The sequence below is a fragment of the Puma concolor genome, chromosome D4, assembly GCF_028749965.1.
Source record: "Puma concolor isolate L17-30 chromosome D4, mPumCon1.1.hap2, whole genome shotgun sequence".
Classification (NCBI taxonomy): Eukaryota; Metazoa; Chordata; class Mammalia; order Carnivora; family Felidae; genus Puma; species Puma concolor.
The window spans coordinates 33,113,888-33,138,604 of record NC_141679.1 but is presented as its reverse complement, the minus strand read 5'-3'; the positions used below and the strand labels follow the sequence as shown (position 1 = coordinate 33,138,604).

The window sequence follows — 24,717 nt, the reverse complement described above, 5'->3', positions numbered from 1 at the left end:
TTAAATTTATCTCCACTCCTTCCTTTGAAAAATGATACCATTTTAGGAAAAAACAACATTTCAAGTAGTCTGGGCTACATGAATCCAACTTAACTGAGAGGAACAACAGTAACACTAGAGAGCCAGGCCATATCCTGAGGTTTAATAAGGTGCAGACAGTCAGGGTTCAAATCACAGTTCTGTCATTTACTAGTGGTATCACCTTGCCTCAGATATCTTATCTGTAAAAGGGTGGGAAAAATGCTACTTCCCTAAATGAGTTAATAAATGTAAAGCATTCCACAAACACACAATAAAGACAAGAACAGTGGTTACATATGTGAAAAGTTAATTGTGCTTCTAGACAACTTATACATAACATTGCCAGTGAATTATCTGGGTACAGTGGTTTAGCAGGGAACAAAATATAGATCTGTCATTAATAATTCTCATGAGGTGCAAAATGCAAGAAGTAGAACTGGAGAGAAAAGAAAACTCTCCAGGAACCTCAAATCCAGGCAGCTAGGCTCTAAAGCAAGGAAAGATCTTCTATAGTTCTAAAAGCTGTCAACTCAGTTATGAAAAGCCAACAGAAGCTAGAGTTTCCACAGTGCTCAGAGAACAGACATGCTGAAGGGAAAATCCCAATCCTATCCTCAAAACATCTCAAAATAGAGTAGACTGAATCAAACTAAAGTTGAAACAAAGCTCAAACCCAGCTCAACCTACAAATCAGACTGACTTACTACTACTGTAGAAAACTGACAGACAAAAGACCATGCCCTTTACGGAAATAATATTAATATCAGTTGCTACAGACAAAATATCCAGCACATAATCAAGAAAAGCACATGGTACACTAAAAAAACAAGAAGATGATTTACAATCAAGAAAGGAAAGAATCAATAAAATCAGACACAAAAAATGAACAAGATACTGGAATGATCAGATGGAGAGTTTCATACTGGTATGTTCAAAATGCTAAAGGAGCTAATGAAAAAGACAACATATGTGAAGAGAGAAATATTTTAGCAAAGTCATAGAAACTATTTTAAAAAGTGTAAATGGTAGAAATAAAAAAAATGACATCAATAATGTTGAATTCAATAGATTTCCAAACAGACTGGAATTGTGAGAGTAAAACTTAAATGGCTTTAAAGACTTGAATAGGAAATAGAAGGAATAATAACAGTTAGGAGGAGGAATAGAGATCTAAAGGAAAATAACCTGTTCCATTTCTGTATAAGTGGAGACTGAGAAGGAGAGGAAAGAGAGAGTAGATGACAAGAAATACTGGAAGAGAAAACGGTAGAAAACTTTCCAAAAGTGGTAAAAAAAAAAAGGTGAACCCACAGATTCAAGATGCCCAGCAAATCCCAAGAGATAAATATAAAGAAAACATATCTAAATATACAGTAGTCAAAATTGTGATAACCAAATGTAAAGAACATATTCTTAGAAGCACAAGAAAAAAGACATATTCAGTAAACTCTATGAATTACATTTGATATCTGACCAGAAAAGTGGCAATGGAACAATATCTATAAAATACTAAAAAAAAAAAAAAAAAAAAAAAAAAAAAAAAAAAAAAAAAGCTGGCAATCTGGAATTCATTTCCAAGGAAATATCCTTTGAAAATAAAGATAAAATAAAAAATAAAAAATAGAGACAAAAAATTTGAAAGAATGAAGGAAAATGACACCAGCCTGAACCACGGATTGGCACAAAAGAACGAAGAACACCAAAAAAGAATAAATATATGGGTAAATATAAAATAAATGTTTTGTATTTTCAAAACACAAAGATACAAAGAGAGAGAGACAGAGACTATAAGTTTCATAAGAAGACTTGACTGTTTCAAACAAAAATAACAATGTTGTAGAGTTTAATGTATGTAATGGTAAATGTAAGATAAGATCATAAAGGGAAAGAGGTTTAATGAAATCACACTACTGTAAAGTTCTTACATTGCTCATAAAGTAGGGTGATATTACTGGAAGGTGGGTTGTGATAATTTTGAAGTGAAAATTATGATTTTCAGTCACCACCCATAACAAAGGTCACAAAAAATTCCCAGATATTAAATTCTAAGGGTTAATATGCTCACAATCAAAACTCAAAAGCCATGCAAGAAAACATGATTCCATGAGCAGAATAAATAAAATGTAGAATTAGATAGATAGATATATAATAATCATAGGCACAAGATATAAAATAAGTACTTTAGCATGTTTTAAAATTTAATGCGGGTATTAGAAATGTAAGTAAGAGACTATAAATAAATGACAAATTAGATTTTTAAAAGCAATGTAAAAATTCTATAACCAAAAAATATTGTTAAAAAACTTGAAGAATGTTAAATAGATCACTCTTAGTAACAGAAAATTAGAAAAAACAAAGAGCTAAATAACCAAAAATCAATACCACAAACTATTCAACAATGTATTCAACTGAATACTGAAATGTGTGTGTGTGTGTGTGTGTGTATGTGTGTGTGTGTGTGAGAGAGAGAGAGAGAGAGACAGAGCCAAAGAGAGAGTATCCATCTCTGAATCATAAAAATAAATTACAATTGATTTACTAATCTAAACTCAAAAACAAAACAGACATATAAAAGTATTAAAATGAATTGTAGGCAAATATATTGATGTATTTAGAATAAATATGACTCCTTAATATAACATTTAAAAGATAAAAGGCATATTGGAAAGATTAGTAAATTCTGACTATATCAACATTTTAACATTCTGAAGGATAAATAACATACTAATAAATAAATTAACCTAAGATGATAAGACAAAAAATATTTCCAATATAAAACAAAGACTGCTATCCAGAAAGTATTTTGTAAAAACCCACACTTTTGAAAAATAGACAAAAGATTCAAAGACTCTTCACTGACAATAAACACAGAAAGATACCCAACTTCAAGAATAAAGGGTGAAAAATGAAATAATGAGATATAACTTCAGATTTTTACATCAGAAAACATATGGGTTGGGGGGGTATATAAGATTTTATGGTGGATTTGGAGAGGAATTTGGCATTATCAATCAAAATTTTAAATGCACATGAAGTATGAATCAGCAATTCAACTTCTTAGAATCTATCTTAGATAAACATTTATATCTGTGCAGCAGGAAGAATGTACAATCATCTATTTCTCTCATAACTGAGAAAACAATTACTTCTGGGAGGAACTGGCCTTGTCAATTGCTTACATTTTACTTGTAATGCTTAGATTTTTAAAATAAGAATAGAATCAAGATTGAAATTTAAAGTATCAATGAAAAAGGTCTGGTAAATCCATAAATATTGAGTGACTAAGAATGACACAATGAAATGAAAACACGAAGGTACATTAAACTGTGATACCATTTGGGTTCCCCAAGAGAAGTAAGCCATTACATTAATGTATGTATAGAAAAGATCTGAAAGCTCAACCGACAAAACAGTACGAGTAGTTTTGTTTAAAAAAGAGTTCAGAATTCGAGAGTGTTGGGAATGGGAAACTTTTCTAACAATGTTTAGTACTCTCATACCAAAAAAAGAAAAGCCACCCAAATCAATCTATATACTCAATGCAATCCCCATCAAAATAACACCAGCATTCTTCACAAAGCTAGAACAAACAATCCTAAAATTTGTATGGAACCACAAAAGACCTTGAATAGCCAAAGCAATGTTGATAAAGAATACCAAAGCTGGAGGCATCACAATTCTAGACTTCAAGCTGTATTACAAAGCTATAATCATCAAGATAGTACGGTACTGGCACAAGAACAGACACATAGATCAGTGGAACAGAACAGAGACCCCAGAAATGGACCCCCAAATATATGCCAAACTAATATCTGACAAAGCAGTAAAGAATATCCAATGGAAAAAGGACAGTATCTTCAGCAAATGATATTGGGAAAACTGGACAGCGACATGCAGAAGAATGAACCTGAACCACTTTCTACACCATACACAATACTAAACTCAAAATGGATGAAAGACCTTGAAACATAAGACAGGAACGAATCGAAATCCTAGAGGAGAAAACAGGAAACAACTTCTTTGATCTCAGCCATAGCTGCTACTTTCTACACGTGTTTCTGGAGGCAAGAGAAACAAAAGCAAACATGAACTATTGGGACCTCACCAAGATAAAAAGCTCCTGCACAGAGAAGGAAACAATCAGCAAAACTAAAAGACAACTGACAGAATGGGAGAAGATGTTTGCACATGACATCAGATAAAGGGTTAGAATCCAAAATCTATGAAGAATTTAGCCAACTCAACACCCAAAAAACAAATAATCCAGTGAGGAAATGGGCAAAAGACACAATGAGATACCAACTCACGCCTGTCAGAATGGCTAAAATTAACAACTCAGGAAACAACATATGTTGACAAGGATGAGGAGAAAGGGGAAGACTTCTGCACTGGTGCAAACTGGTACAGCCACTGTGGAAAACAGCAATGAGGTTCCTCAAAAAATGAAAAATTGAGATACCCTATGACCCAAGGTACCCTATGACCCAACAATTGTACTCCTATTTATACAAAGGATACAAAAATGCTAATTTGAAGGGGTACAATGTTTATAGCGTGACTAATCAACAACAGACAAATTATGGAAAGAGCACAAATGTCCATCGACTGATGAATGAATAAAGAAGATGTGGTATAGGGGTGTCTGGGTGTCCAACTCTGGCTGACAGTGCAGAGCCTGCTTTGGGTTCTGTCTCCCTTTCTCTCTCTCTGCCTCCCCCCACCCCTCATGTGCTCTCTCCCTCTCTCTTGCTGTCTCTCTCTCTCTCAAAAATAAATAAACATTTAAAAAAAAAGACGTGATATAGTATTATACAATGGAATATTACTCAGTGATCTAAAAGAATGAAATCTTGTCATTTGCAACAATGTGGATAGAACTGGAATGTATTATGCTAAGTAAAGTTAGTCAAAGAAAGACAAATACCATATGATTTAATTCATATGTGGAATTAAAGAAACAAAACAGATGAACACATGGGAAGGGAAGGAAAAATGAGATAAAAACAGAGAGGGAGGTAAACCATTAGAGACTCTTAAATACAGAGAACAAACTGAGGGTTGCTGGAGGGGATGTGGTTGGGGGGTTGGACTAGGTGGGTGATGGGCATTAAGGAGGGCATTTGTTGTGATGAGCACTGGGTGTTGAATGTAAGTGATGAATCACTAAATTCTACTCCTGAAACCATTACACTATATGTTAACTAACCTGGATTTAAATAAAATAAAAAAATAATGACAATAATTAAAAAAAGAGAAAACCCACAGACAAGGAAATTTAACCTCTTTCCTATTAAACATGTGCAATTTAAAATTAATGTAACTGTGGAGGTGTATCCTATTTTTTTTTTTTTTTTACTTAAATGAAAACTTTAACTGAACACTATGATTTCTTCTTCAGTCTTTCAGTATATTGAAACTTCTTTCCAGTCTAACCTCTGGAAATACCCAGAGTACAAAATAAATAAATAAAATTCAGTATTCAGGGCTCATTGCCAGCCTTGTTTTATCTCATGTTTAATGAGCATGCCTTTTCCAGGAACAACAACACCCAATATAAAATGACTCACTATTATAAAGATTTAGATATATTGCTAGTGAACCAACATCTCCTAAAACAAAACAAATACTAAAATGTCTGTCACAACATGATTAATCTATAAGACAGCTCTAATTCCTGTCTCTCAAGTACAGCATCAAAAGAGCCATTCTGTTATACTTATCCCCCCACCCCAGGGCAGCTAAAAGCTGAATGAAAAAGTACAAATTCAGATCATATACTGAACGTTGCACCTCTCTTGCTTGGATCCCTTTCCCTCACCTAACAGCATTCACAAAAATCCCCTTCTAGCATTACCAAGTATTTTTTAAATTTGGTTTTATAAAAAATCACCACTGCAATGAACAGCAAGTATACCCATTTACTACATGGAATGGTTTCTTAATAGCTCAGTTATTAAACTATGAAAAAGAGTGTTTATAATCAAAGTGCTGACACAACATTAACAATAATGGTGAGAAGGACATTGTTATAATACAGCTGTCACAGTTGTTCATTATTTGTGGTAGAGGGAAATCACGTTCCAATGGCTCTTCTATAAAACATCAGTTAAAGAAATGCCAATACCAACATTCTCAAGCTGCCTCATAAGAAGCTCTCATTTTAGCTGACATATCTATAAGTGCCACTAAAGCCAATTTTCAATGCTATAGAAAAACTACAAAATTGAAGTACCTCCCTACACCCTTATTTATCTGACATGTTCATAACAGAAATGCAAAACCATAAAATAGGGTTGCCTGAGCTGGGAAAACAAAGAGTAATTAATCACATTAACGGAAAGCTAGTTTACAAAGTGCTGATCAACAAAACATGGAAGAACCATTTCTGGAGATGTGGCTCATTTATCAGAGCTGAGAAGAGGATGGGATCTCACAAAAGGACAGGATGGGCATGAATTCTAAGTGATTAAGGAAATTACATGACTGGTTTTCTGCTGGTATCTTCTGAATGGAAATTCCACAGGCTCGTGAATTTCACACTAGTAAGTGAATTCTCCAATTTAAATGCCCACATTGATTTTGTACCATAAGTGAAAACATATATTCATTCAACAAACTTTGGTTAATTGTCATGTTCTAAGCACTGGGCAACAGCAGTGAATGATAAAGATCCCACCCTCAATGAACTTACCTTCTGCTGGGACAGCAGACAAACTAAATCAGAACATTATTTAGATGGTAGAGGATGTTAAGTGCTATGAGAGCAGGCCATGGAATTATCAAAGGGAAGGTGATGCCAGAAAATTTTGGCCTTTTCTAATAGGAAAGGTGATCAGAAATTTAAAAGGGGGAATAACTGACAAGGCTTCACAGGCCATGAAAAAAGGCAACAACTTTATTCTGAGATGGCAAGGCACTATAAGGTTTGAGTACAGCAAGGACATCATCTGAATTACATTTTAATTGGGTCATCCCAATAGCTGTGTTGACAGCAGACAATAAAGGTTCAAGAGCAGAAGTAAGAAATGTTAAGTGAAATAAGTCAGTTGGAGAAAGATAAATACCATATGATTTCACTCTATGTGGAATTTAAGAAATGAAACAAATTAACAAAGTGGGGGAAAAAAAGGGACACAAACCAAGAAAAAGACTTTTAACTATAAAGAACAAATTGTTGGTTACCAGAGGGATGGGTGAAATAGGTTGTGGGTATTAAGGAGGGCACCTGTAGTGGTGAGCACTGGGTGTTGTATGGAAATGTTGAATCACTATATTGTACACCTGAAACTAATACTATACTAGATGTAAACCAACTGGAATTGAAATAAAAAACTTTTTTAAAAAAGGTTAGAAACAAAAAGAGAACTTAGTAGGTTACTGTCATAATCCAGGAAAGAGGTAATGAGTAGATCAGTCTGGGTAGTACGAGCAGAGGCAATTAAGAAGTGGTGAGAATTCCAGATTCATTTTAAAAGTAGCCAAGATAGGATTTACTGTTAGACAAATATGGGTATGAGAAGAAGAAAAGCACCACAACTTACCCTAGAGATTTTGGTTTCAGCAGCTGGAAAGCCTAGAAATAAGAAGCCTGTGGGAGAAGAAGATCTGGAATTCAGTGTGGGACATGGTGAACTTGAGCTATCTATCAGGCATGTGAGAGGAGACACTGGTCATGAAGTTGGCCATACAGCCCTGCACCTAGGGGAGAGGCTGAGTGGACACAGACATACATAGACCATCAATGACTAGCTGCTGTTTAAAACCATCAAAGCTATGACACGGATGAGATGACCAAGTGGTCTGGTGGAGAGAAGAGGCCTGTGTTTTGAGTTCTGCGGAAGGAAAAGAAGTGACTGGTAAAGGAAGAAGAAAAGCAGGAGTATCCACTGTCCTGGGAGCCAAAGGAAAACAGTGCTTCAAACGGGAGGCAGGCCAACTGATAGCACTAAAAGACCCGAAGTTTCTACAAAAACGTGGGCAAAGCCTGTGACTGGAATAAGTTTAAGAGAGAAGTGGGGAAGAATGGGAGAGAGTGAATAAAAGACAAATCTTTTAAGGAGTGTTACTATACATAGAGACATGGAGAGAGAGGGTGGGAGCTGGTAGGGAAGAAGGATCAAGAGAAGGTTCTTGGTTTATTTGAAAATGGGAGAAATAACAGCTTGTTTGGGTGATAATGAGAATTACCTAGACAGGGAACCCTGCTGGTATGGGAAAGAAAGGGATGAATTATTGGAACTATGGTCGTGTGTATAAGAGAGCAAGTAGTGTAGGTAGGACCAGAGATACTGTAGATATGATGCAGGTGGAAACTTGGAGATCTCCACTGATGGCTTCTTGTTGCTCAGTAAAATATAAAGTGTGTTTGCAAGGTAAGAGTAAGGATGGGAGAGAAGATGGGAAGTTTCAGGTGACAGAGGTATGAAACAGTCAAGCCAGAGAGTGGTAGAGGGAATGTGTGATGGGACTGCAGCATGAATTACTGGCACCATGAGGACACATCAATAGTTACAAACTGAAAGCAAAAGCACTCTGCATGCTGGGTGTTTCTCCACAGCCATATTTAGCTGCAGGGGTGCAGGTGCAGAGCAGATAGATAACAGGTTTTACCAGGGTTGAGTTCTATCTTGGGAGAATAACAAAGTTAGCAAGCTGGAGAGCTGAAAGTGTGTGCAAGGACACACAGTAGCAAAAAAGATAAGTAAGGACAAGAGGGGAGGGAGAGACTGAAAAGCGGGGAGCATTACTAAATCCCATGTCACAGGGAGGTAAAGGATTGCTGGATTCCAGGCACTAGAGAGTGTGGGCTTGTAACACAGAAGAAGGCAGTCTGAGCAAGATGCCTCAGATTGGGAGAAGACACTGGAAACGGACATATCTTGTGGAATGCCAAATGGTGAAGAGTGAAAACAAATGAACGACTCTTTCTAAAGGCTGTCATTCTACTGAATGCTGTATTAGTTCTTTATTACTGCAATAACAAATTACCTCAAACGTAATGACTTCAAATAACACAAATTTATACAGTTCAGTAGGTCAGAAGTCCAAAATGGGTCTCACTGGGCTAGAATCAAGGTGTCCACAGGGTCATTCATATCTGGAGGCTCTCGGGTAGAAGGCATTTCTTTGCCGTGTCCAGCTTTTATGGGTGGACTGCATACCCTGGCTCATGGCCCTCCTCCATCTGCAAAGCACATCAAGTGCCTCTCATTTCACTTCACTCTGACCTCCTCTTCTGCCTCTTCCACAGTTAAGGACCCCTGTGACTCCACCAGGTGCACCCGGATACCATCAGGTCAGCTGATTAGCAACCTTAATTCTATCTGCTACCATAATTCCATTTTTTATGCAACATGACAAACACACCCATAGGTTCCAGGGATTTAGACAAGGAAACCTGGGAGTGGGAGTGCATTTACCACATTGTCTCATACAACCATGTGTATGAAGGGAATATAACAGAAGAAAAGAAAGTCATACATACTCTGTTTCAAATTCATTTCCCCCCTGGATTCATCTTTCTCATAGCATTGCTTATACCAAAATAAAAATTAATTTGAGATTGACAGAACACCTATCTGGTAGCAGGCCAGATACATGCTCAATGGCAACAAACACCTCTATAATTTAAAATTGGTCAGAAGTCATCTACATGAAACTTAATGCATTTACATAATCGTCTTTCCAGGAACCTGAGCAAAGTACTTCAAGCTGAACTTACTTTCTCCCCTCCACTCTTCCTAGGGATCCCCTTCCTCATTGCTAAGGAGATGTGCACTGTAGCCCAGTGACCTCTGGGCATGCACATCCTGGTATGTAGTACAGTATGCTATGCTCCCCATAATGTCAGTCATTATTCTTCCTGACTTTACTTCTGCTCTCTGGTTGAAGCACTTAAGATTAATGAAGCATTTGTTCTCAATCAAGAAGCTATTTATGAATATAGTTCCACTTACAATAAGCTATGTAGACTTTCTTTCTCTCATTACCAAGTGGAGGGAGGGAGAAGAATGATGTTTATTGAAAGGAAGAAGAAAGTACAAAAAAAATGATTTTTTACTTTTTAGCCTGTAAGAAGGTCCCTAACAGGAAGGCCTCCACATCATAGTTATGCTGTCAGGATAACTGATATCCTCAAATGTGCTGTTCTGTTTGGTTAAAGTAACATAATAATTATCACCCTGGCCTTTGTGAGCCAAGGGTTAAGGCCACAGCTGTTTAGAATAATCTGCCTCTTCAGGAGGCAAGAGGTCATTGTGAACCCGAATGTATTCCCTCAAATGGGAGCGTGTGGTTCTGCCTAGTGTCTTAAAGGGACACCTCAATGGAGAGGAGCAGTTACAGAAGCAACCACTTGTCTACAAATAGCCAGTGCTCACTTGTAAATGCCCTGCCTTTAACAAGAATGGAGCCTTTCTTTTTTCTTACCAGTTTTACTGTATATGAGGATCAAAGTCAGCTTTTTAGGCTGACAGCCTCCCATCACCTGGTCTTAACAGTGTCTCATGGAATAAAAAAATACAGCATAAAACACATCACAGAGAGCAGCAGCGCCACCATGACCTCTCAAGGCCATAAGCCAATCTGATCTAAAAATCAATGTCTCTGATCTACAAAGCCACTTCAGAGCTCTTCGTAAAAGAAAAATGTCAATGCTGTTGTCAGTTGGGAAATTGGATTCAGGAGATTATCCAGTTCTGGGGAAGGTCCTATGGGCAGAAACTAAAGTAAATATGAAAAAGTAAAGAAACTGCTCTAGTCAACCACCCAGTAATGCTAATTATCCTACATTAAGTAGATAACTAATTATAGTGTAATTACACTAGAAGTTAATGCTGGATTATTTTTCAATGTAAACAAACAAAAATCATTCAAAAACATTATTCAAAAACTGGCCAATTGCTTAGCCTTCTTCTCACTCTAAAAACAAACAACTGAGAAGAAAAGAGTCTGGGCCTGGAAATCTGAAGACTTGAGTAGTCCCATGAATCCAGGCTCTCTTACCATATTGTGAGGCGATCCTGGGGGTAAAACACTTACTTTCTCAAACCCTGGTTCATTATCTGTAAAAGGAGATTTTTGAGACAGATAAAGAATTCTTTAGTCCTGCCAGTATTACATTTTATGGAAACTGTATGCTGCCTATATTAGTTTATATTTAAATCAAGAGTTTCCTGAATTTGTAGGTCAAAAGTTGAAAAATAAAACTTTTTGTAAAATGAAAGAATTCTAAGAGCATAATTATTAGTAATTTCTAACATCTATTATCAATACCATTATTTATATATCTGGGGAGCTAAACAGGGGAAATAAGGGTTGTGTTATGTGGTAAAGGTAACATAAACCTTATACACACAGATTTTCTTTACTAATATCCACCCAAAGAGAACTCCTACTTTAGAGAGAGGGCAAACACTACTTGAGATTCAACATAGCTAAATTAGGATTGTTTCATAATAGATGCACCTCCATCTATAGGACCCAGTCTCAATGCAATGTAGGAACCAAAGACTACCGAATAAACCACCTTCCTCCACCCACCAATCATCAAGCAGAGTAAAGAGAAAGGTACACAGGTAGGCACTTCATCATTCCCAAAGGTCTGAAGAGCCACCATTTCTAAGAGGTAGATCATTTTTACCTGAGATATAAGAGTTGGCAGACTAAGGTACACTCCAGAGATCAGGAGTTCAGACAAATGCATTTCAACAAATGACTTAGATTCTTCAGTCTACAAGTCCTAGTAACACCATGGGAGTGAATTTTGTAGATACCACTACCTTAGGAATTTCCATACTTTAACTTTGTGACTATGATTTATGCAGAAAAAAGACTTCATTTTCTTTCAGAAGTCAAATAAAATAGCTATGTTCAGAGGGCATGAATAGCAACCACTACCCATCTATTGATATCACTTACTTACAGTTAAGCAGTAAAATAATAAACACCAAAATGTTTATCTTTAATCATTGTAATTGCATATTCCATTCTTTACAAGGAAAGGAAATGCAAATTCCAAATGGTCATCAAGGTATAACTTGCTCATATCTATTTGTTACTCCATTTTTAAAAACAAGCAAATAAGAGAAATAAAGGGCACAGTGAATAAATGTGAAAACACATTTTCATGTTTGGGTTTTGATTTCCTGAAACCATTTTGGGGGGAAAAAACCCAGAATGTTATGTTACACATATACAACTTCTACAGAGTACAATAAATGCTTTTCAATAGATAATAAATGCATGCAATTACCAAGTTTGTGCATTTCATTAAACAGAATGAAAATTCCAACCTCTAAAGGGTTTTTTAAATTTTTCATTACAAAATCTGCTTTTTTGATAAAATGGCAATATTCACCCAAGAATATAATATACAGCTACTTTTTTTTATAATTTCAAATAAAAATATTGAAGCAAATTCTCCTAAATTAAGTATAGTGAAATATACTAAAATTAAAAAAAAAAAAAAGAACTTAGAAGATAATGCAAACTGTCATGCATTCCAAACAGCAGGCAGATAAAGTTATATGAAGGCCTTGAAGCCACTGATTTGTTAAAAATTTCCTTTAGCTCATAAAAACTATACTGATCCGGCCAATAATAACCCATTCCTATACTATTTCTGTTACTCAGCATCTCTAACTAGGTTAAGAAGTGCACAATAAATTTAGTATTCTTGAAGGTTCCCAATTCTAAAGGAAAGCTAATTAAAGCAAAATGGAAACACAAAGCAACACAATCAAGGGATTTTAGGGTCAGAAGAGACCTTTGACATAATCTCTAGTAGAAGCTTCTCATTACATTGTTTTAAAATGTTTCTTTAATTTAGGTTTTGTTTAGATTATAAGTATATGAGCTACTGAGTCAACCCTGCCCACCAAGAATTATATAAGATCATAAAAAAGCTCCCTAATAAGACACAGCATAAATGATATATACTTTATTTAAAATTTTTCACACTTAAGATGGAAAACTACAGTACAGGTATAATGCTGCCAAGCACAGAAGGCTGGCAACTCATGATCTGTCAGAGTCATAAATCTGAGTATGATGTGACTCTCCATGATAAGTTGCCAATCTTCACATGCAGTTTTCACCATTTATGGCACTAAAACAAAACTTCATAGCCCCTGCCCCCGGAAAGGTCCCTGAAGAAATGCCTAAATTTCCCAGAAAGAAAGAACCACCAGACAGCTACATTATCCTTAAATTAAAAAAAAAGAAAATCTTATCCATACTCCTTTTTAACCTCTTTAACATGCTTATATTTATTTATCCTTTAAAATTCTATCTTATAAACTCTTCAAAATATAATATAGAACATCCTATTCTTACTCTATATAATATTAAGCACATGGGTTATTTTAGAATAATAGTAGTTAGGTTATTATTCCAGACAAATAACTAACATCTTTCTTCATAAATCAGAAGTGTAGCCCTAAAGGAATATTCAGGTATTTCACAGAAATACCCAGACTCAAAACATTTTTTTCAGTATAGGGATAAAAATAAAATGGTTGGGGAAAAACCTGAATGAAAACAATACAAATTCTGTATTTTTATAGTGAGAATACTAGCATTTTTAATTAGTAGTAACTTGTAGTCATTATTCAGTGGAAATCAATAAACACATTGGAGACAAACTATAGCATTTTAAATCAAAAGTGATTAGATTCACATTAAGAATTCAAGTAATAAGAAATACATGATAGAATTGGAGTATTGACAGTCTACAGACCTTGATAATGTTCGGCATGTACTCTCAAGTGATACTATAAAAGAGTAAAAATTGTTCCAAAATGAGTTTTATAAATAGTCACAAAAAGGCTGAAAACAGAACTGAAAATAAAATAATCCAATACAGTTGAGTTTTAAGCCATAAACTTAAAGGTAGCTTTCAGATAGTTGTATCTATTTACCTGAGCAGTACTGAAATAGAAAAATAGGTACAAAGCAATGTTATTTATTAGAACAATTGGACGTACAACCTGAATCTGAGGATAGACAGGTATTTGCGGGGCTGGGGTGGAGGGGTGGTTCTTTATCTAATTTCGTTTCATTTGAATTTGGATATAGAGCCAGGATCCTAGAATCCAAGTTAGGGTGCAATCTAAAATTTGTAACTAATCTCTTCCACCAATACATTCAGTTGAAGCTGCAATACAGCTTCTTCTTTCTTGTTTTAATTGACATGAACGGATAAAGAAAAGGTAGCAAAATGAAACACAGAGAGTACTGAAGCAAAACTCTGGAAACAGTGAGAGCACTAAAGGCCACAAATAAATGTCTGGTCCCTATCGCTGCAATCACAACCTTCCTACTTTATGCTTCACCTGTTCAGAAATGATCCAACACTGCACCAGGTGTGAGGGGTGCTACAGAGGTAAATGAGACAAAGTTCTGGATTCTGGTTACTTAAAATCTAACAGAACAGATGGGGCCAGAGCAATGCTCCTCTTTAGAATTGGTAAATAAAAAGACGGCTGGTCTGTGAGCACTGATCCCAGCCTTGCATAAGTCCTCAGTTACCTCGCCCAAGTGGACAGTGACAAAACCTTGTAATGCTAAGAGAATTTCCTCATGAATAAGTGAATTAATTCAGAACAGATGAAATAATCCCTACAATGCCTTTACTTCCAAAATTTAAATTACTAATGCTTAACTCTATGATACAGTTATGGTTATAGTCTCCTTTTCCACCTAGCTTTATTGAAATGTAATTGACATATAACATTGTAAGTTTAAAATGTATAACATGATGATTTATTTCCATATTGAGAAATGATCACCAAAATAAGGTTTGGTAACACATCATCACCTCACATAGTTTGTTTTATTTATTTATTTATTTATTTATTTATTTATTTATTTATTTATTTATTGTTTTGTGGCAAGAACTTTAAAGATCTTAGCAATATTCAAGTGTAGTACTATACATTACAGTATTTCTAACTATAAATACTATACTGTATATTATATTCCCAGAATAAACTGGAAGTCTGTTCCCTTTAACCACCTTTATCTATTGCCCCCAGTACCCCCCACCCTTGGCAATCACCGGTCTACTTTCTATTTCTATGAGTTCAGTGTGCTTTTTTAAGATTCAGCATATAAATGAGAGCATTTGTCTTTCTCTGACTTATTGCACTTAGCATAATGCTCTCAAGGTCCATTTATGTTGTTGCAAATGGCAGGATTTCCTTCTTTTATATGGTTGAATGTGAAATTTCAGTGTGTATCTATATATATACACCCCCCACATTTTCTTTATTCATTCATCCGTCATATGGGAACTCTTTAAAATGAATCTTTAAAAAACAGAACCACAGTCAACTTTCACATATACCTTATAAAGATAAATATAAGGTATTTCAGGCTACGTTCTTTCTAGCCTCCAGATGTGTAAAATACTCATCATAAAAGGGAACAGAATTAGCTGGAACAATCACATTTGTTGCATAAATATAAATCCCAAGCAAAATATGCTATTGAAATATTTTATATCCATGATGAATAAGTCTTACATTCACAAAGTATATTTAAAAAGAAAATCCTACAAAATAGTTAGGAATGAGAGTTAGTGATGTACAAACCAGCAATGAAATATCATCTGACCCACCCCTGCACTGTTAGATCTCCATCAGCTCCTTTGGAGCCTCCATTAAAAGGAGCTGTAAGTCTCCTCTGGAACCTAAAACTGACAATGTGAGATTGATTCCTGAAGAAGTCAGGTCTAAGGATACTTTTAAAATGCAATCATTCCAGGGGCACCTGGGTGGCTCACTCGGTTAAAGCTTAAAGCATCTGACTCTTGGTTTCAGCTCAGGTCATGATCTCACGCGTTCGTGAGTTCAAGACCCACATCAGACTTTGTGCTGGCAGCACAGAGCCTCCTTAGGATTCTCTCTCTCTCTCCCTCTCTCTCTCCCTCTCTCTCTCCCTCTCTCCGCTCCCTTCCCACTCATGCTGTCTTCATCCATCTCAAATACGTAAATAAACTAAATAAATAAAATGCAATCATTCCAGCCACAAACCCCAAAGAATCATACTTAACGTGTCTGCTAAAAATTAACTATAACACAGCCATACTAAATAAGGGAGTTAAAGCCAAAATATTGATATTACCAGTTACTTCTCTGCAATGCTTAAACTGCAATTCACTGATTTCTAGGGAGAAAAAAGTAGGAATAGAGCTTCCTAGACAAAATTCACTCAAACAGGTAAGTTGAAAAAACAACTGGCTCACTGTGAATTTGGGTCATTTCCACTTAGAAATATTAAGTGGGTCTAAAAATATCATTGTAAAATTGTATTCAAGAATTTCCATTTCTGGGCCACCGAGGTGACTCAGTCAAGAGTCTAACTCTTGATTTCAGCTCAGGTCCATGATCTTATGATTGTGAGACTGAGGCCCAAGTCAGGCTTCACACTGAACATGGAGCCTGGTCAAGATTCTCTCTCTCCCCCTCCCTCTGCCTCTCCCCTGTGCATGCTTGCAGGAGTGCTCTCTTGCGTGCACTCTCTCTCAAAAAAGAATGAAAACTAAACTTTGTTTAAAATAAGAAGTTTCAATTTCTATTGCAATTTGAAAGAGATTTACATGGTATCAAAATTAAAACACAAAAGACATATTTTCCAAGGTTGTGAGAGGTTAACATAAATAGAAGCTTTAAATCAGTTCTAAAGAGTTATTGATGTAGTATTTCCTTCTTAAGACATGCTAAAGGAAAACAGCACAATCAGAAGCAGCCTTAAAATCAGGGTGGGTGGCTTAGGCCTGGCCCTGGCTCTGCCATGCAAAGACAATAGTACCTTGGGTAACAGAACTGCTCAGTGTGTAAGCCCAGGAGTCAAGCAGTAACTGTGGATGAAACAGAGAATTGTTCACACCTTGGTGAACTGGGTTAGAATATCTCTAATCTCTAAACCTATACTTCAGGGTAAATGAGAGGACATCACTGGCCAGACTGATGCTACAAAGCGTTATGTTGGCTCATACAATAAACACAGCACATGCGTGGTAAACAAGAATTGAATACACTTATAACAGCAGGACTTTCTGGCCAATTTTAAGATACTCTACACTTACATAGTTTTTGTTAACATAATGATCGCATCAAAGGAAATATTAAAATGTTTTCTGGGCCCACTAATAAAAGACTTCTTAAATAGAAGATAGTACCTCTAACACCAAATAGATAAGATTATTTGGGCTATAAAGAATGTCCATACTTTCCCCCATTTTCCCCTCACTATCTAAAGTGAATGCCAGCAATAAAATCACTCAGAAAGACATTCTCAGACATGTTTAACTTATAGTCACCATATGTCTCTTTCAACCCTGAGAGCTAAACATACATATCATGACATAAATTTTCATCATGTAAGGCATTTTCCTTATATTGTCCATCAGGTTTTTAACTCTAGTTGCAAAGAAATTTAATTCATTGTCATTGGAGATCACTGAGAAATAAAGCAAATGCTACTATTGCAATTGAAATAATCTGCTCTGAGATCAAGAGTGAGGGTACAATGTTGAGATATAACAGGTCCTAACTTTCAAAAATGCCTGATAGTTCTTGAAAGAGATTTTTTAAGAAATATCAAGGTAGCACATAATTAAGTGAAAAAACAGGTGACAGGGTAGATTAAGTGAAAAAACAGGTGAGCAGAACTCAATGCTTGGATGTAAGCTAAAGTTTCAACAGGTTCATCAGGAAAAACAATTTAAAATGAGAAGGAATCTATGTCTCCCAAGTGGGGTATCTTATTTTTGAAAGATTCTGCCTCAAGTTCATGGTAATGCTTAGCACAGGACAGACTCCAAAGTTTGTTGAAGTATGAATGCATGAATGAATAACGGGGGGAAAGACCTCATGTTAATGGAAAAGTTACATATGAGCATGGTTTCATTAGGGGTCAGCAAGAATCCTCACCTTGACTGTTACTTAGAATACATTTTCAATAATTGCAAAATAGAGCTACGCCAGAAAATGAAGTAATATTTTAGACTTGCTTTGATGAACTGGCAACCTCTGTAGGCTCCTGAGTAGAGAAGTGACACCTAGAAATTTATTTAATATTTCAATGATGAACAGAGCCACCAGAAAGGATGATTTGAAAATAAAAGACTGGAAAGATGGGTAAGTGTAGAAGTGCACACAAAAGCATGTGCACAGCCTTACCTTATTGCTAGATTTAAACGTGTCCACAGTGGTCAGAGTGAGAAGAGGGGTTAGAATATATTAAAATAGGCCACTTACTGCTGTCCATGCATTTCTTTTGCACCGGGCACATAGCCATCCATCACAGATCTCATGAGAAGGGATACCATAGCAACCTATAATATAATAGAATGGATCCATGAATTAGGTCTTTCATATTTTGGCAATATTATACATCTTAGCACTGAATACATAAAATCGGAATTACTTGCCATGATACCATTCTTGATTCTCACTGCTTAGAACAAAACATAAACCAGGCTGTCTCAAAGATACTTCTGGTTCTCATGCCTCATAACTAACAGGATCAGCACCAGGAAACATGAGAGTATGGGTCGTAATTATTACTAAATGCTCATAATAGTTATCAAAGGATACTGATGCAATAAGTAAATTTCTAAATTGTTGGGTCCAGTCCTTTACTCGTACAAAACATATTTCAAAATAAGCTGCAATTCATGAAGCAAAATCTGAAGAAGTTTTAAAATAACACAATAAATAAACTCGGACATATTTTGCAAATTAATGTAATTTAAAATTACATTTCAAAAATGTTTAATTAGTTTTAATTTCAGTGATAGGGACAGAGGATGCACAATTCACGGTTAGTGATGAAGGGGTATCTTCAATTCTACTTGTCTATTCAGTTACATGTCTGACTCAAAATAACTGTGTAAGGAGATAGCTGATGATGCAAATATAAGCAGCAATTATACAGTACCAACAAACATGTGTTATTCTGACTTTCTTTCAAAGGGTTTTAAAAGATTTAAAGAAGTAATTTTTAATATCAAATTTCCATAACACTTAAATAAAAGAGAAAATAACAGAAATGTGATTACCAAAGAAAAGCCTATCATAGTTAACCAAGGCTATAAAATGTTTAGTTCAGACACATGTTTATGAAATACTATGGCTAAATTCTATAACTAGTACATTTAGGAATAAAAACTAAATCCTAGTTTTTTGTGAAATGATGAATTGGCTGTTATATTCTATAATAATACAGGGTGAACGTGTGTGTGTATATATATATGGGTGTGTTACAAACTGACACAAGTACAAGAATTGCTATATTTTAAGTACATTATGTTCAAATCTCTTGGGGAAGCTGACAATATGCAATTAATCAATAAATGATAGGGAAACCATTTCAACTTAGTCAATGTAAGACTGGTGTTTCTCAGGGGTAAATACAGAAGGTATGCCTACCTTGTCTGTGTGCTACACTGACAGAGATAAGCCCTACAAAAGTATATTAATATGACATATAATTTCGTGAGATCTGGAATATTAAAATGCTTTAGATTTTAGATTTTAGATTTTAGATAGATTTAGAATATTTTCACATTTCAGAGGATTTACAAGGCAGGCTAATAATAAAAAAAAAAAATCTATCTGCCATTTATCCATGATGTGAAAATACCAAACTGAGACAGGTATGGAGCCCTATCATCTCAGTCCGGGGGGAAATAATTGTAATGACTGTTCTCCCCTGGAAGGCAAGAGAGATCTCTTACTCTTACAAAGAATAAAAATTAAGCTCTATGATTATTAAATTTAACAATAATTCCCCAAACCACCAAAGAAATATTGTTTTCTTTTTAAAAAGTCACAAAGAAAAATAATCATGAATCAACATGTGAGCTTAAAGTCAAGTTTTTACAAACTATATCTTAAAATAAGTAAAATTAAAGTGTATGAAAGGAGCCCCACAATGACCCCATTATCTGGACAACAAACAAACAAAACTGCTCTTCACTGACACTGCACAAAACTGTAGAAAAAGGGATTATTATACTTACTCATACTTTCATCAGAAGCAATGTGAGAAAGAATGATCTAACCATTAAAAATGCCAAAGTTCAATGTAATACATTTGGCAGGGGACAAACGGGTAAGAAAAAAAGACTATGTGAAGCACTGAAAGCTAACAACTGATGAATGAGACATTCATTTACTTGCATGAACCCGTACGCAGCACTTTGCACAGGAAATCAGAAGACTTGTTCCATCCTCTTCCAGAAAGGCATTAGGTGGAGAATATTCTATATTTTCTTCACTATAAATAAAACACATCTCTGGAATGAGGGGCTTAGTCTTTCCTCCCGGAGTAACAACTTCGTCTAATTTTGTCTCCCATCTAGAATCATTTTCTTCATTGCTGCTATCTGGCTGAAAAACATAATATTCTCACATGAGTGATTAACATGCAAAAAAGTTCATCATTTGTTCTGGTCACTCAAATCCACTAACAGGTTCCATGCACTAACTTCCAGCTTCTGTTCTTCCTGTTGCTTTCCTTGATATAACTATTAGCTTTTTATCAATGTTCCTCTTCAGGCTCCCATCCAGAAGCTAAAGCTGTAGAAACAGGAGGACATTCTGTACATCTGCTTGTACAAAAAGTGATAACCTGCTAAAACTATATTCTTACATAAGTAGTTCATGGAAAGCATCAATTTTTCTGATGAATTTTTATTCACTTCTTTATTTCCACTAGTTTAACAGACCTGGTTTAATTTACTGAAGAATTTTACCTGCTCACACTTGAAAGAATGTATTCAAAGACCTCAGTTTTAATCTGTACAACAGTTTTTAGAGAATTTTTGAAGGTTTTCACCTCACCACCAAGTTTTAAAACATCAAGACAGAAAGATCTGGCAAATGTCACTAAATAAGAAAATATGTGCAAAATATGTTCTACTTAATGAACTATCCTTTAATCTCCAGAGTTCTTAAATTAATAAATTTCCCTATATCTTATAATTTGAGTGAGAATTTTTTTAATTATTGGGAAAATACACAGGCAGATTATGATATAGAAATCAGAGTCAATACAGTTAAGTTTTTCCAAGAAAACACAGACATTCAATGACTAAACAGAAAATAAAAACAATGTGTGTCACTCACAAGGGCCACATCAAAGATAAGTGAGAAAACTACTTCCTCCATTTACAAAGGTCTGAAAATGTGGTATATCACACATTTTCATGCCTTGAAATGGTTGAACAGAAAGTATTTACATGGACTCTAAGAGAGATGCAATCTTAAACAAAATATTTCTGATTCAATTATTAAGAATATAACTCAGAACAGAATGCTCACATCGATACACTTAATAGTATAGTATATCTTAAAATAGGTCAAGAAGTTCCACCCTTACTAGATTCCTAAAGATCACTTTGTCCAAGACAGTGTTAAAGAATGTGGCCCACAGCAAACTAAAATGCCATCAGTACTACATATGTGAAATAACATTGAAAACAGCACCGTGCATAGCTGGCTGTGAGGGTGAACTGAACAATTCGGTTTGTATTGAGTCCTGCTGTATCATATGTGTGTTCCACAGGAGAAGAGAGACACTTCAAATGTGGGCCCAGAGGTGACATGTTATTGAGAATGATATATTCAAACACAAAACAGAAAGTAGGGCTAAGTTCTCTCTTTGCGATGCTTCTACTATGGTTACGCTTTAAGTTCTGTGTTTCTTGATGAAAAGGGTAGAAAGAAAGGTTGGAACTTCCCCTTGACTGAAATAAACCAAGACTGACAAATAAACCAATCATGTAATTAAAACAATAAAGCACTATCAGAAAAATGTCTTTCAAGTAGCACTCAGAAATTCTGTTTGCTATTCTGTAAAGGCCATGTGGGTACATACATATCAATGCCTTCCTTTTCATGTGCATACTTACCTTACAATGATTCATCTGTGTTTTTATGGTCATACAGAAAGTGCAGCAGTGAAAGGACACCTTGACAGCGACCCCTCAACCCTTATTACCTTGTAGTATGGCATAAGAAGAGCACAGATGGCACAGTGTGGCTCCATTCTGGCCATGGCTGCGTTATACTCCTGTTCAGCCACAAAGTTTGGGGACTTCGTCTGCCAAAGGTGGACCAAAGGCTTCGCCCAAGACTCTGTTTCTTCCACTTCCTCCTCAATCGATGGAACCTCGGGCAATTCTTACAAATCAAGGCATGAAAACACTGTGAGCATGGGACCCAGGGAAAATTCACCCTGGTTATAAAAGAAGCAAACATTCCAAAGTACCTGTGATATTAATGTCAGACAGGAAACCTATTTTATCTTTCAAATACATACTGACAGAAGCAGAACAAAAGGAATGTTCTTTTCATCCTCCTCATCTTCAAGCGCTAGATCAGATCTAATGGCCAGACAATGAGTCTCCTTTTGACACCCTCCCCATTCCTGCCAGGAATGACTAAACTGTCCCCTCCTTCAATTTCACTTCTGTGTTTCCACTGCTACCATTAATAACTCACATGGTAAAGTAGCTTTTATCTGTGAGATTACCTTCCAACTAGCAGAGGAATTTGCTAGCCCAGTAACTGCCTTGCCAATATTTTTCATTTCTTCACCTAACATTGTATGTGGCTAAACAAAAAGTTATTAATTGAATGTCATTTAATTTTTGGGTTCAAGAATTCATAACAATATTTATAGAGCACCTATCAGATGCCAAGCAATACACTGCCATTACATGAATATGAAGGACAATTCCTTTTCAAATCTTATTTATTCAATATAATGCCCCCCGAGGGTTAAGTCTCTTAAGCACATATATCTGTTAATGTGAAAGAGGCAGAGATCTACTCCACAAAAATACCATTTTACCAAATTTTATAGAAGGCCAGAAAAATACAGTAAGACCTAACAGGTTAAGAGAAAAAAATTCCTCATGTCTATAGCAGGGGACAGTATACCAGGGCAGGTGGCAGCCATCACAGCACATCTAGTACTTAACATCTACAGCTGTGACACATTCTAAAACTCCTCACCAGTAGCTGTCACAGTCTTACAAATCAAAACTGTGGAGCACTGTCCTCAAGTCCCAAGCACAGGTGCTCCTGTGAATCAGTACGCTCCAGCCCTTGCCTTGTTGACTTACCTGTTCTAAAAAAAAAGTCAAAATAGATTTGCTGAGATGGAAAAATAAGATGGGCTAAATGAGGCTGAAAATAACTCAAAAGACATCAAAAGCCAACTGAAGTGAAAGGGAATGTTCCTGCTTCCATGGTGGTAGTGGTATCATCATCATCATCTACAGAAAATGCTTAGTATTCAGCCAGGCAGTGTTTGAAAGCAAAACAAAAGGTAAGAATGTTTGCAGTGAAGTAATCTGATGCTAAACAGAAATCACTTCCACCTCAGTCTCCCTATAATACAGAATAGAAGACTTTCTGTGAACACTTAGATTTGACAAATGAAAGATGGGAGTGAAAAGTCAACCAAGAATTTGAAATGCCATTAGGTCCTTAACTTACAGGCTAATATCTCCCAAATACACACTAAAACTGGGATATAAACTAAAAGAAATCCTTTGGGTTTGAAGAGCTATTGCCTCTTCCTGACACACTATAAGTTTACCATATCACTTACTTTATTATAAAAGGTTGAAACATACAAGATAGATGATGCCCTTATCCCTTTGGTTGGTCATAAGTAAATGTGCAGAGTTCTCAAACTATCTTTAGGGATGGAGGAAATACTATTACCTCCTAAAAGCCTAACAAAGAGAAAGAAGTAGAGGAAAAGGACAATTCCTAACAATGGAGCCAGAGAGTGTGGGCAAGACCCAGAGCAAGACTTGACCTAGGACAGCCTGACTCAAATTGAACACTTCCCAAACTTTCTCAACAGTGACCTGGTAGAGAATCTTGCTCTACAGATGTCCTTCCCCAAAGGTGATGTTGTACTCTGGCCCAAAGAGTATGTATCTTCTGTTTGGATAATCTCCAGGCCAGAATACACAGCGAACATAACTATGTAATCCCATCACTTAAAAGTGGCAAGGCAGCAACACTGTGCAGCACCAAGTACAGGGAACTGTTACTCCAGAGACCTAGTTTTAAATTCAAGCCCTTTGGGGCTCAGTCAGTTAAGTGACCGACTTCAGCTCAGGTCATGATCTTACAGCTCGTGGGTTCAAGCCCCGTGTCTGGCCCTGTGCTGATAGCTCAGAACCTGAAGCCTGCTTCGGATTCTGTATCTCCCTCTCTCTCTGCTCCTTCCCCACTCGCGCTGTGTTTCTCTTTCAAAAATAATAAATAAAACAGAAAAAAAATTTTTTTTTTAATTCAAAGTCTTTGATCAAAAGGCTAACGGCTTTGGGTAAATAGATTCTCACATAGTGAGAATTCCTTTCTCACCTACTTAAGAGCTTTTTTTTTTTCTTTTTAATTTTAAAGTGAAATAGTAAGTGTAAAACTTCTCTTTAAAATCTGAAGTGCTGGGGTGCTTGGGTGGCTCAGTTGGTTAAGCATCCAACTCTTGATTTTGGCTCAGGACATGACCCCAGGGTTCATGTTCATGGGCTTGAGCTCCATGTTAGGCTTTGAGCTGACATTGCAGAACCTGCTTGGGATTCTCTCTCTCTCTCTCTCTCTCTCTCTCTCTCTGCCCCACCCCTGACTGAATGCACATGCATTCTCTCTCTGTCAACGT

At 36.0% G+C, this 24,717-nt stretch overlaps 1 protein-coding gene across 21 annotated transcripts in view; it reads right to left on the bottom strand.

The window, feature by feature from the left end:
• KDM4C (lysine demethylase 4C) overlaps positions 1 to 24,717 on the bottom strand; it is a 440,224-nt gene that overhangs the window by 140,290 nt on the left and 275,217 nt on the right. For 18 of the 21 annotated variants that reach the window (XM_086685236.1, XM_086685237.1, XM_086685231.1 and 15 more), the window contains 5 exons: positions 22,033 to 22,214; positions 20,207 to 20,420; positions 18,285 to 18,361; positions 16,834 to 16,882; positions 11,026 to 11,084 (listed from right to left, as the gene is read on the bottom strand). In XM_086685236.1, the coding sequence (XP_086541362.1) occupies positions 11,026 to 11,084; positions 16,834 to 16,882; positions 18,285 to 18,361; positions 20,207 to 20,420; positions 22,033 to 22,214 (581 nt within the window). The remainder of the gene's footprint in view (positions 1 to 11,025; positions 11,085 to 16,833; positions 16,883 to 18,284; positions 18,362 to 20,206; positions 20,421 to 22,032; positions 22,215 to 24,717) is intronic. The other 3 variants (XM_086685246.1, XM_086685247.1, XM_086685248.1) reach the window with 1 other exon arrangement.